The sequence below is a fragment of the Malurus melanocephalus genome, unplaced genomic scaffold, assembly GCF_030028575.1.
Source record: "Malurus melanocephalus ecotype Western Australia unplaced genomic scaffold, MMel_1.1 scaffold_86, whole genome shotgun sequence".
Classification (NCBI taxonomy): Eukaryota; Metazoa; Chordata; class Aves; order Passeriformes; family Maluridae; genus Malurus; species Malurus melanocephalus.
Window position 1 is genome coordinate 1638666 of NW_026623318.1, and position 13663 is coordinate 1652328.

The following is a 13663-nucleotide window of genomic DNA, read 5'->3' on the forward strand; positions in this document are numbered from 1 at the left end:
CACCAGCACACTGGGGGCAGCCACAGGGCTGGGGGGCCAGGCTTTGCTCTCTGGCCCCTGGATAGCCGCTCACTCCGAGGCAGCTGGGAAGGCCTCCCCACTCCGTAGGAGTGGCTTCCCCTGATGTCTGAACCCTGTCAAGTTGGAGTTGGCAAGCTCTGGTACTTCTCTGGCCTCTGCGAAAGAGCCTGTGCCCATGTGTGGGGCAAGGGAGGGARTTCTACCAGCTCTTCTGCTTCTGCTTATGTCATCTGCTTGGTGTGACCATTTCATCCAGCCAGAAATGGCCCTGCCACATTGGAAACCTKTACCTCTCCCCAGAAGAAGCTGAGAATGCCCAGCACTTTCCCTAAAACAATGACTCGAATCTGATCCAGCTTGTATGGGTGTCCTGCTGAGCTCAGGAACTGGTCCCAGACCATCCCAAAAGGTGGGTCTGCAAGTGTTCAAAGCTGCTCCAAGTCCCTTCCCAGCTCTAYTGATCCTCACACATGAATCCAGGGGTGTGATCCTGCAATGCCACACTTTCCTGTTGTAATCGTGATATGCTGAGGCCTCCAAAGAGATCCAGCCCCACAGTGCCATCCTGCACTGTGAGGTGGGGAGTTTGCCTTTAGTGCAGCAGGAAAGCTGTGGTACTTTTTAGCTCTTCCTGGGCTCCGAGAGCAATAGGCCCTTTGTTTGGTGTGAAGCTGGAATCCAGGAAGCACAAAGAAGGAAGGGRACGAAGGCCTTGTGTCTCACGGAGCTGGTGCCAGGGCTTTGGTTGGGCTGGGACTGATCCCACGGCCGGGACTGGGCAGCCCGGAAGCTCTGGGATGACCCTCAGCTGTGACAGTGGGAAAGCCCATCCGAGTTGGGGTGGAGCCCCAGAAATTTCTCTCCTGGAAGGAGGCAGCCTCCTTTCCTGCCCCTGGGAATGTCCTGAACCCCCCAGCCCAGCATGATGCCTCGAGGAGCAGCAGTGAGCCCACGCCAGAGCCCACGCAGGGCAGGCATTTACTTCCCTGGGAAGCAAACAGGTGTAGGGATTCCTGCTTGCCTGTTTGGTGGGGAGGTGCTGGGCAAACAGGAGACAGAAACAAGGAGGGTGGAGCCATGTGAGCCCACAGCAGTAACCTTCAGCGTGTCTCATGGACCGTGATGTCCTCTTCCTGCTGTGCAGAAGTGGCTCGGCAGCAGGGAGGACTTCAGGTGCATCCAGTGCTCMCCAGGTCCAAGCAGCTGGCCTGGCCTCTGCAACACAGTAGCAGCAGCCACAGGTGGCTCAGACCAAGGAAGGATGAGATYTGAGGAGAACAGGACCCATTTTAATGTGTCAGGGTCCCCCAGGAGCGCTGTCTGCAGAYGCTCCCACCAGCACCTGGGCAGCCTCTGCCCCATGGAGCTGCTGCTYACTCCTTCCTGGCTGGTAGCGCTTGGCTCTGGGCAGCCACCGGTCCTGTGGCTGTGGGGGGCTGGTCCTGGCTCCCCTGCAGTCTGGAGGCTCCGTGCCCATGCCTGGGTCAGGCAGAACTCACAGAGGCTGGTGCCAGCAAGCCGAGGAGGCAATGCCTGTTAGCCTGCCTGTTGGCTGGTTATTTCTTGTCCCAGTATTCACCAATTCACAGCTACCAGCTGTGTATTGTCTAAGAATTTCATTCTTGAGCTGGAACTTGGTATCTGTGGGTTCTCTCCCGTGGATGAGTGGGATATCCCAGTTACGTGCATGCATCACAGAGAGGGAAGAGTCCAGCAGTGTGGCTAACTGCCTCCTCCCTGCAGTCTGTCATCTCCTGAGGGCTCAGTCTCTCATTCCAGCAAGAGAGAAGCAGCTGTAGACATCTTTCCTAGAGGAGGAGTCTCAGGCTGATATAGGGAGAAATGAGTGAAAGAGCCTTYCCTCCTGTCTGGGGAGGGGAAGCCAGGACAAGCCCTCATGCTGGAGTCATCCATCCTCCCCAGGCTCTGATGGTGTGGAGACCCAACCTTGTGTTCCTGCTCCAGTGCACAAGGATGATCTCCAAGCCTGGTACTGGTCAGTGCAGGTGCTGGCCACAAGCCTGGGAGGAAGGGYTGTGCTCCCCCATCATGCCGAATGGATCTGGCTTTCCTAAGGAGACTTCCCAAGGCTGCACCAGGTTCTGGGGATGTTCGCGGACGCAGCCTGGCTCAGATGGGCCCAGCAGTAGCCGAGGGTGGGTGTGCCCTTGGTGGCACTCGGGCAGGGGCCTCTGCAGCCATTCTGTGGGGGCTGCGGCAGCTCCTCAGTCCCTGACTTTCTGCTGCTTCCCTCCACAGTGAGGGACTTCTGTGCTGCAGAGAAGGGAGAGGAGGTTCCCCCCAGACCCCTTCAGGCTCTCCTGCTCACCTCCCCACGTAGTCCCCAGCGTGCACAGACCCTACCAGGTTTGAGGCCAGCGCRGCTCTGCCTTGAGGTGGACCGGAGGCCCCTCAGCCTCCGTGCTGTCTCTGGAGCTGAGCAGTTGACTCCCTGCTTTTAATAGAGAGCTGGGAAGGCACATTATGGAGATGAGGGTGTTATTTGCATAACGCTAATTAGGTAATTACAAATCATTTTGCTATGAGCTGAAGCGTGTGCTGTGACATAACGTTTATTAGTCATTCCATTCAGGCCCCGCTTAGTTAAGTCATTTACTGCACTAACTACTGAAGTTGGCAATAAAAGGTAAATGCTGGTGCTGGGTGTGAGGCTGACACGACACCCCATGAGCTGTGCCCATGGGGGGCTGTGAGGCCGAGCCAGGCTAGCAGGCCTTAGCAGGGCAGAGCACATGTTGGCGTTGGTRAAGAGGTGCCTCTGAGCCCGGGGCACAGGCCCTTCTCGTATCACTGTGTGCAGGGTGCCAAAGGCACTCATGGGTGGGCACTGAGCGCTGGGGCTGGGGCTGTCTGCAGGCACTGGCTCAGTGGAGGAGCCAATTTCACTGCTCCAGAGGTTGGCAGCCTTCTCTGAGGGTGGGACACAGGGCAGGGAGAGTGGGCACAAGCCAGTGGAGCTGTGTGGGGCAGAGGGAGGGAGAATTGGCACAAAGCTCTGTGCCCAGGTACTTGCCTGTCCCAGTCTTCTGGGCTCTGCTGCTGTCAGCGAGCCTGCCCTGTGGGGATGGTGTCCCATGCAGACCCCCTCCTCCCAGCCCCATGTCATGGCACACCTTTCTCTTCCAGAACCAGATGAGCCGTTTGAGTTCATTATCGTGTCACTGACGGGCCAGACGTGGCTCTTTGAAGCCTCAACATCAGAGGAGCGGGAGCTCTGGGTGCAGGCCATTGAGAGCCAGATCCTGGCCAGCCTGCAGGGCTGTGAGAGCAGCAAAAACAAGGTAAGAGGCCGTGGCTAACTTCTGTTCTCTCTTCTCTGGCATCTGCTTTGCCATATTCCTCCATGTCCCACACGGTTTCTGTCTGTCCACACGGAATCCTCTTGATCCCTCTGCTCTCAGAGAGAGTTTAGTCCTGTCCCTGGGACTGTGCAGTTCCCCCCAGGTTTCCTGTCACCTCCTCCCAGCCTGGCTCTGGCCTCTCAGATTACTCTGAATCCCATGTGGCTGGATCCTGCGCTGTTCATTCCCTCCCTGGACAGCTCTGCCCTTTCTTCCACTCAGGCCCACCGTCCCCTGCTCCTCTGGTGCACACCTGGCYACTTCAGAGCTTGTTGTCAGAGCCCCCGTGCCGGACAGCCTCATGGGGCGTGGTGTGACATGCTAGGAGGCGTGCAGGGCGTGGTGGTGGGGTGGCTGGCCTGCAGTRAAGGTGGTCTTGTGGGGTTCTTTCCAGGCTCGGCTGGGCAGCCAGGGCGACGCGCAGGCCATGCAGGCCGTCCGCACCGCACGTGGGAACAGCTTCTGCGTGGACTGCGATGCACCGAGTAAGAGCTGCTACACGGGGTAGGGGGCTCAGCCAGGGTGGGGGGTGTGCTCTGGCCACCCCCTCTCTCAGCCCAGAGAGACCTGCTCTATGTGGCTGTCCTGTCCTCTCCTGCAATGGACCTGCTTCTTGGGGTTGGGGTACAGACCCACTTGCCGCACCGGCCCGTGATCCCTCACTGGTCAAGCAGGGCTCCTGGTCTCTCTGTGCCCACCTCTCCCAGGGACACTGAACTGGGAAGGGTTCTGGTGGGCTGGTGTCTGCAAATGGGAGTCTGAATTACAGGAGACGGGCTGGTGAGTCTTGGCAGGTATTAACTYTCCCCCCCTGATCCTGCTGCCTTCAGGTCCGGACTGGGCCAGTCTGAACCTGGGTGCTCTCATGTGCATCGAGTGCTCCGGGATCCATCGCAACCTGGGCACCCACCTGTCCCGCGTGCGCTCCCTGGACCTGGATGACTGGCCTAGCGAGCTTCTTATGGTCATGACGGCCATCGGCAACGCACTGGCAAACGCTGTCTGGGAGGGAATGGTGGAGGGATACCCCAAGCCCACGCCTGAGAGCAGTCGGTAAGGGAGGTGGTGAACCCCAGAGATGCTTCTTGGGTGCCACACCAGGAGGGCTGGGACACTACAGGGGTTTGGGAGCAGCCACTGAGGCAGGCAGGATTCCTCAAGATGCTCCAGTGCTGGGAGCCCTGCCTGCTCGCAAGGCACGGCCACACTCTCCTGCCATCCTGGTAGGGCAGTGGGGCTCCATGGCAGCCACAGCTGTGCAGTGACTGCAAGAGCTGAGGCCGGCTGCGGAGCTWAAGGGGTTAACAGAGATGGCTTGGCAGCGTCGTGCAGGTCTCCAGGGTCTGTCCCTTTCAGGCCCTTGTCTGTCCCTATCGGAGCCACTCTCCTGTCACTCATTCCAACAAGAGCCCATTCTGCGGCTTATCAGCGGCGGAGCGCGGGTCAGGGGGCGGCGGCTGTGAGCATGCTCGCTGCGGGGCATTGATGGCCGCCCGCCAGATGCAGATGGATAGAATGGCAGCAGATAGCGGCGGGACGGCACACATCGATCGGCCGGCCCCACGGCCCCGGCGGGACGGACGCGGACACAGCCTTTGTTTGCACCGGGAGAGACGGCGGCAGCGATAAGGTGCCTCCTGTGGCACTGGGCCGGCGTGTGCAGCACTAACCTTTTCCTGCTGCTGGCCACGGCCTGCACACAGGCACRGGACGGGGCTGGTCCCTGCTCTGCCACAGCATGGGCACACAGCATTGGGGTTCTAAGGGCCCCAGCATGGAGATGCATAGAGACAGRTGAGGGTTCTGGGTGCAAGGTGCTRCTGCTGTACAGACATGGGTGTAAGCACACACTGTCCATGGGGAGCTGCAAGGAGGTGCACTGAGTCAAGCAGGTGTGCAGGGCAAGGGGACAGAGCCCCAGTGGCAGCTGTGGGCACAGGGACACAGCAGTGGCTATGCAGAACATACGTGGGTGTGACTGTTCACTGCTCACACAACTATGTTCACGTGGCAGTGCTGATACTCATGTCCTTTTGTGCATGGAGCCCAGGCAGGTTGTCTCAACTGTGACAGTGACAATGTCCTGTCTGGCAGGGAGGAGAAGGAGCGCTGGATCCGGGCTAAGTATGAGCAGAAACTCTTTCTGGCCCCACTGCCCCAGTCCGACATCCCGCTGGGGCAGCAGCTGCTGCGTGCYGTGGTGGAGGATGACCTGCGCCTCGTGGTGATGCTCTTGGCCCACGGCACCAAGGAGGAAGTGAACGAGACCTACGGAGATGGAGACGGACGCACGGCGCTGCATCTCTCCTGCGCGATGGCCAAYGTAGTCTTCACGCAGCTGCTCATCTGGGTAAGACAGACCCTGCAGCCTCCACCACGGCGCTTCTGGTGCTGTCCTGGTGTTTCCCCACCTCCCTGCACCTGGGGCACTTTATCCATCCCGCTTCCGTGGGTTCCCCCACGTGCCCGCTGGCACTGACCCTCCCAGCTCCYTCTCCCTGCCTACCCCAGAGCCCCTCTGCTCACTGTCACTGCCGTGCCTGCGGGCACAGGGTACCCAGGTACCGCTGACCAGCTGCTTCTCTCCTGYGCAGTACGGAGTGGATGTGAAGAGCCGGGACGCTCGGGGCCTGACCCCGCTGGCCTACGCCCGGCGAGCCGGCAGCCAGGAGTGCATCGACATCCTGCTGCAGCACGGCTGCCCCAGCGACAGCGCTGCCACATTGACCCCTAGCCTGCCCCGCCGCAACGCCAATGCCAACAACAACGCCTGCGCCGTGGTGCCGGTTGAGCTCAGCACCAGTCCCGGCACAGTCTAGCCCTGCACGGGCCCGTCAGTCGCTGCACAGCTGCCCTCCAGCCCTGCCGGGGACCAGGGCCGCAGGGGTCGGTCTGAGAGCAGCACAGGCGGGCCCCCTGAGGTGCTTGCCCCCTCCGAGCCCCTGTTCCAGGCAAAAGGAGGCTGGGAGCCAGCCAGGAGCCAGCATCCTGCTCCTCTGCGCTGGTTCCAGCCACCTCTCGCCACGCAGCTGTGCAGATCCAGTGCTGTCAGCTAGTGGAGGGGCTTCCGCATAATCACTGGGGTGGCTCCAATGCACCCCATTCTCATGACCGGTACATGGACAGGGAGGCAGTTTCTCCTGCCTCTCCTCCTCCCCCCCATCTGTAGAAAAAGCAGGGCCTGGGGGCAATTCAGGTGTGTAGCTCCCCCTGCACAGCAGTGCCAGGGAGGCTGATGGCTGCACCCACTCCCTCAGGCAGGTCAGTTTGGGCACTATCCTCCTGCTCTTCCTCCATGTTGGCTTCACTCACCCGCCAGTGCAGTGGTGAGGTGGGGATCAGCAGGAGATGCATATTTCTCCACGGCACCCCTGTGCTCCTCTGCTTCTGGCCGGTGCAGGAGAGATGCGTGTACCGGTACCGCTCCCCACGTGCTGAAGCAAGGGTGGCATCTCCCCAACACAGCTCCTGCACAAAGGCCTCCCTAGCCTCCCTGGTGACCTGGAGGGAGAAGAGRACGGTCACCTTGGGATCCCCAGCTGTGTCTGTCTGTCTGTAGAGTCACTGTCCTTCCAGGTTAAAGCTTCAAGCTCCAAGCCATACACAGTTGTCTCCATCAGAACCTCCCRCTGGCTCCCGCTGCTGCCCAGGTGGGGCTGGTCTCCAGCTGAGCAAAAGGACAGGAGAGGAACATCTCTCTTTGGATTGGGGCCAAGCCTGCAGCTGAATGCTGGAACCCCAAGGCTTTGGACACTGCTATGGAATGTCTGTGTCACTTGTGTATAAAATGTACATTGGAAATATTTATATGGACACTCTGTATATACGGTTTCTTTTCCATGAGTTGCCCTGTGTGTGTTATCTGCAGCCAAGGAGATAAAGGCCAATAAAGCAACCCACCTCCTGCCAGGCCAGCGTCTCAAGTGTGCTGCCTTTGGGGCCTCGGATGCAGCCCTGGTTTGCAGCTGGGTCTGGTGACTCTCCAGCCCACACTGACAAACGTTCAGCCTCGTCTCCTCCGGCTCGAGCTCTGATAACAGCAGTCCTGTGCCAAACCGGGCCCCTGGGACACGGCAGAGTGCTGAGGTGTGGAGGGGAGATGTGCCAGTCCTGGGCAGTGAGGGACGATGCCAGAACATGGCCACAGAGGAACGCACAGCTCTGGCAGGATGGGAGAYGGGCACAGCAGAGGGGTGTGCTGGAGAGGGGACATGCAGGGCAGGAGTGCTGGGCTGGCTGGGCCCTGTGCACAGGACAGTGAGTCTGAAGCTGGCACAGGAGAAAGTAGGTGGGCTGCCATGGCAAGCGAGGGGTTTGCTGTGGCTACAAAAGACTGAGGGTACCCCCTGAGAAGTGAAGGGAGCCGTATGTCTGCTCTGCCAGGCCTGGCCTCACATGCTTCTCACAGCTGTGGGCAGAGCAGGGCSCCAGTGCTGGCCGGTTCCAGGCTGGCTGTGCTCAGGCCACACCACAAGCAGCAGTTCTGGGCTCCAGTGTCTCTGCTGTGCCAGGGTCCATGCTCTGCTGCACTGGGATGGGCACAGGCCTTGGTCTCCAAGCCTGTGTGGCGGTGCTGCAAGGAGGAGAGGTGGCCGGACACCCCCACCTGCCACAGGTACCCTCAGCTGTCCCTGCCAAACCCCTGCTGCCCCCTCCTTGTGTCACTCTCGTGGCCGAGGGATGCCTTGCTGGGGGCTGCAGAGGATGGCCCCAGCCGCTCCACCAGCCCCTCCACTCCTTGATGTGTGCCGGCTGTGTGTGCCCATGTCATCATCCTCATCCTGCTCCTGGTCCCAGTTCCAGTCCAGCCCCTGCACCCGTGTCTCTCCTCATTTCCATCCCCTSGCGGTGCCCGTGGGTGCCCCCACACCGGCCCTGGCCCCAGCCCAGTGCTGGGTTTGGTTAATTTCCTGGCGACTGCGTTAGCAGGAATGGAAGCCGAGGGACGGCAGCTCCTCTGGGGCCCATTAATCATCCCCCTCAGACAAGCTGCCTTGATTACAAGTGGCAAGAAATTCATTAGGGCTGCGGCTCTGACAACTTTTATCTGCGCGGCTGGATCTGACTCATTAGGCAGCCAAATTAAAGCCATGATGGGCCCTGATGAAATTCACTGCTTGTTTATCTTGTGCGATCTGATACATCTGCCCATACATCATCTCCTGCGCGGGATCCCACCCTACCCAGCCCTGGCGCCTCCCTTCCCATCCCAGCCCTGCCCCAAGCCCTCCAGTGCCCTGCCTGAACCCATCTCTGACCCTGGAAGACCCCTCACCTGTCCCCGCACTCTGCCTGTGACATTGGGGCTGAAGTYGGAGCTGCGAACGATGACCATGCCATCAGGAGCCATGCAGGAACAGCCCTGGAATCAAAACCATGCAATACCCTGCACTAGAAGGGACCCACAAACATCATCAGCATCCAAGCTCTGGGGCCACGTGGCCCCGAGCAGCTCCTCATGGACCATGCAGTGCCCGTGGAAGGTGCAGCTCCCTCAGGGCACGCAGAGCTCTGTGTGGGTCCTGCTGGCAATGGCACTGCTGTGGGCACACAGCCCCCTACCTTGCTGCTGCCAACATCTTGCAGGTGCTGGGGATCCCGGGGTTGCCCCTTCACTGGCACCCTGGGGCAGGAAATGCCACCAGATTCCCGTGGAGTCTGACACAGTCCTAAGGAGCCAAGGGAAAAGCCTCCACCCGGCAGTGAGCCAGACCCCACCAACAGCAGCACTGGTGCCCTGTCCTGCCTTGCTCCAGCCCGGCATTACCCCGATGCTGAAGCACATCTGCATATCCGGGGAACCGATGTGGCTCCGCATGGCTGCAGGCCAGGACAGGCTGAAGCAGCACCATGTCCATGTTCATGGGAAGAGATGTGTCTCCGTGTTTAGGGACGGAAGCTGTGTGTGAGCTTAGGTGTGGGATTGTGTCCGTGTTTAGGGGCAGGAGCTGTGTGTCTGTGTTCAGGCTGATGCCAGAGAGGGCACAGGCYCACCCTCTGCTGTGCTCTATACCACAGGACTGTTCCAGGGATTGTCCCTGTGTTATGTGGCTCTCAGCAGCAGCAGTGACCACTGCAGCTTCATGGTAGCCCTGTGAAGACCCTGCCCCAAGCAGCCAGCAGCACTCACTCCATTGAGCCAAGGCTGGAGCAATGGGGAGGGAAGTGGGTGCCACAGGACAGGAGCCAGGGATGCTGACTCGTGCCATGTGTAAATCCATGGTATGCAGCCTCAGGCTGGAAACCAGCCAYACCGCAGGTTTGCAGTGCTTCCCAGAAAGCCTGGGAACAGCCAGAGGCAGCCCCACAGGGCACAACTTACAAACAAAGCCCCACAGGCCTTCTTGTAACCCCAGGTGAGTGGGCACAGCCTCCTGAGGATCTGTAGGTGGGCAGCAGCAGGGCAGGGTGCAGCACTGCCCAKCCCCGAGGCAGCTGCGATCACACGCTGAGCACATGCAGAGATGCTTTGACAAGAGATGATGGGAGCAGAGATTGTGCCACAGGGCTGCACCTTCCTGTGCCCGTTCAGCCTTGCCTCCAGGAGAAAAGGCACAGGCGTGTCAGAGTCCCAGCTCCCTTGGCCTGAGCTCACTAAAGTACAGCACCAGCACACTCCACTACAGCACCTGCACCCTGCGCCTGTTCGTGGGTATCATTTGCGGGTGGGTGCAGACACCCACAGCACAGGGACTCACAAAGCCCTGTGGGGAGCTCCAGCCTGGCTGCTGGGGACAGTGCACAAGCTGGCACAGGCTGCAAGGGAGTTGGGGAGTAGTCAGAGGGAGCTCATGACCCTTCCCAGGTGCCAGCCATTGGAACATTGTTTSTCTTCGGCACCTGAGCTAGTCCTGGAGCCACCGGCTGATGAATGGCACCAGCACCATATTGTGGGCCATCGCATCTTCGTSCAAGGCCCTTGTCAAGGAATGCTGAGAACCAGCTTTGTTGTACTGAGTGAGTAAACACTCTGTGGAATGCAATTCTCCTTTCCTGGTTCTTTAAGGTAAACAAGAGGACAGGTTCGTGAAGGGAGGATTCCCTTGTAAATGCTGAAATTGCCTTCCTTAGGGCAAATTTTTCCTTAGGGCAAAATAAGTTGTTCATATGAATGTGTGTATATATATGTGCATAAACATCTTCGTATAAACAAACTCATGTCCATGTATATACACACATCTCTGTGTCTGCACCTGTATCTACCTTTTACTCTGTGTGTGCACACGTGTGCCCATGGGTGTGTGTTCACATGCACATACATGTGCACCATTGTGTGTGTTTAGATTCCTTCCCCCACCAGTTCCTACTCCAGGACACAGGATAACAGCCAGAAGCTGGCAGATGGGAAATTCCAAATAGATGCAAGGGAAAAGCATACAAGGAAGGTGGTTGGACACTGGTACAGGAGCCCAAAGAGGAGGGGTTGCTCACYCTTGGAGATACTGGAAGTCAGATGGACAAATTCTTCAGCATCTTGAATGGGACAAACTTTGAGCAGGTGTTGGAGCAGAGACCTCCCAAAGCCCCATGCAGCTTCCTGGCTCAATTGCCCTGGGTCTGTCTTTACTGCCCAGTTTTYCACTGTGGCTCCCCTTCTTCCACGAAACCCAGTGTGGCACAGCACCCAGAGTTCCAGCTCTTGGGGACCCCCACAGCTCTCCCATCTGGAGAGAGGCCACGCTGCTCAGTGCAGTGTGGGCAGTGCCGTGCACTGTGCTCACTATGCAGTGCTTTGCTCTCTGCTGTGCAGGAAGCACCAGAGCCATTGCAATGCTCAGCGTTCACAGAGAGCTCTGCTCTGCTCCGCTCAGTGCCAGGAACACTCTGCTGCTCTGCAGCTCTCTCCAGCAGCGCTGGTGACAGCATGAGTCTGTCACCTGCAGCAGCACTACACAGATCTGCACCTCTGCAGCACTTGTGGGAATTTTAACATGGCTGTTTGTAGGGTTGCAGTCTGTACAAGCTCTGGGACTGGTCTAATATAAAAACACARAAAAGACAAAACTGAAATATTTTCCATGCAGCTGAAAGCTGTAGGTGTTGCATGAACCTCAGTGGCAGTCGATGGATGAACACGCAGGGGAGCACGTGTGCTCTGCCCACAGATTTTGGGTGGGCAGTGGCCTGTACCATGAGAAAGGTGCTTTAAGGACCCAATGAACCGGTGCTGTCACCAAGACAGGACATAGCAAACCAGTGTCAGCTAGAAATGCCCAGTGGAAATGAGGGAGTTCTTCGACCTTAAATTACAATTTGACTTCTTTTAATGTCACTGCCCTAACCCTGGAGTTGTGGACACTTTCTGCAGTGTTGTGGTTAACGTGCACTGCTGTGCTGTGTTCGGCTGCAGCGGCACAGACCCCTCGTGTGGACACATTTGCAGCAGCAGAGCCCTGCTCGTAGCTGCAGAAAGGCTTTAGCCTGCCCCCCACTGCCCTCCCACCAGCTAGCCAGAGGTGTGTGTGCCAGCTCATGTGCAAGAGTCACTGCAAATGGGTGTGTTCCCKTTGCAGCCATGTAACACAGCTAAGGTCAGTTCCTGTTTCAGACCAACACCCACCTGATGAGGGAGAAGTGGTGCAGGTGCAGGCAGCTCTACACCACTATCGAAAAGGGAGCTGAGAGCAGGGCAGTGGGGGCTGCTGCCAAAGGACATTTATTCCCCTGATCCAGAGTGAATGCCTACCTGAAGAGGCCAAATCCGTGCTGGGGATGCTGTGAGCAACACCAGGCGAGGTAGTTACTGAGGATACTTTCTTGTTTCCAGATCAGTGGTGCAGGTACAGTCAGGTGTCCTGCAGTGTAAGGCAGCTATGTTGAGAAACCAGATCCTGAGAGGATCCCGCAGAACTGTCTCAGAACCTGCAGAAAACATTTCTGCGGAAAGAGGCACCCACCAAGGACATCTAGAAGCATACCTTTGTCCARATGGTTGCTCTACTCTGAGCTGTGGGCCACACAAGCAACTGGAGCCAACAGCCAAAGGGCACTGATAGATCTGAAGTACCAGGGCACTGCAGGAGGACTCAGCTGTACAGGCTGAGCATGGGCCCCACACTCCAGGTGACCAGAATGTACCTGACGAAGAGGGAAGGGACATGAGGAGGGAGCATAGAGATGGCCAAGTCCTTGCTATGGCATCAGGTTGGGCACCCAGGAAGATAGAGTCAGCTCTGGCCATCAGGGATATTTCCTGCTCTCCCAAGCTGCATCTCCCAGGGAAAGTGACAACAGCTGGCTGGACCCTTTGTGACCCATACTCCCTATCAAACCTCTGAGCAACTGGCACCCCAGCAAAACCTTGGAGAGAGCCTTTCCCCTGTCTGGGAACCTCTTGTGGCATTGCAGTGGGTACTGCTATCCCARCACAGGCATAGGAGCTCCCTTGCCCCATGGACTTACTGATACTTGTCAAACCAGAGCAGAGGTTCTGAAGGCTGGACACTCAGGAAGCCACAAGGCCCTTGTGCTGCTGACTCGGCTTGCAGCTGTGCTCTGTGCAAAACGGGGTCTTCATGGGGTTCTGGAGCTGGGCTCAGTATCTGAGATGGCTGGCTGAGGAGGCAGCATCTTATGCKATAGCTCTCAAGAGCAGAGAATCCTACCCTGGGAGCCCTGGATGTGCGAGCCCCTTTCGTTTTTGCTCCTATTCCAGTGTCCCGGGGGCCGCAGCCGTGTTGGGAAGCTGCAGCAGCACACACATTCCCACACCCCGGAGCTGCGGAGGCGGTCCTGACCGAGTGCTGGCCCCGGCGGGAGGGCGGACCCGGGGATGCTCCCGGGCTCTTCCCGACCCCTCCTCTGCTTTTCTCCCTCCCGCGTCTCGGCACCGGCACAGCAGCGGGTGCAATGGAGCCCGCAAGGCCACTGCTGTTTCCTCGCACAGCCTCCGCCTCCGCGGGACCCGGTACCGGTATCGGCACCGGCCCTAGGGGCGGGTGAGCCCCGGAGCCTCCCCTTGTCCCCATCCACTCGCCCTCCCCGACCTCCGCGGCCGCCCCTCAGGGTGCCCCTGCCCGCGCCCGCGCTCCCGCCCCTGTCCCTGTTCCCATCCCATCCCTTCCCTTCCCCGTTCCCCTTCTCTGGCCGCGCCGGACCGGGGTCGCGGGACTCCGTCCCTGCGGCGAGGAAGAACCTGGTCTTGCTCCATAGAAAATAATTTATTGAAATCACAGCTATCCATGGGCGGGCGCCAGCGGCAGCGCAGGCCCGGCCCGGCCCGGCCCGGCCCGGCTCAGCCCGGCCCGGCGGGCGGCCAGGGCCCGGGGGCTAGGCGGCCG

General features: G+C 58.9%; 1 protein-coding gene across 3 annotated transcripts in view; it reads left to right on the top strand.

Annotated features, from left to right (window-relative positions):
* The window catches only part of AGAP3 (ArfGAP with GTPase domain, ankyrin repeat and PH domain 3), a 110711-nt gene extending 103488 nt beyond the window's left edge, over positions 1–7223 (top strand). For all 3 annotated transcript variants that reach the window (XM_057367906.1, XM_057367907.1, XM_057367905.1), the window contains exons 14-18: positions 3169–3323; positions 3778–3868; positions 4214–4436; positions 5478–5733; positions 5978–7223. In XM_057367906.1, the coding sequence (XP_057223889.1) occupies positions 3169–3323; positions 3778–3868; positions 4214–4436; positions 5478–5733; positions 5978–6202 (950 nt within the window). In that variant the 3' untranslated portion in view covers positions 6203–7223. The remainder of the gene's footprint in view (positions 1–3168; positions 3324–3777; positions 3869–4213; positions 4437–5477; positions 5734–5977) is intronic.
* Positions 7224–13663: the final 6440 nt, after the last annotated feature.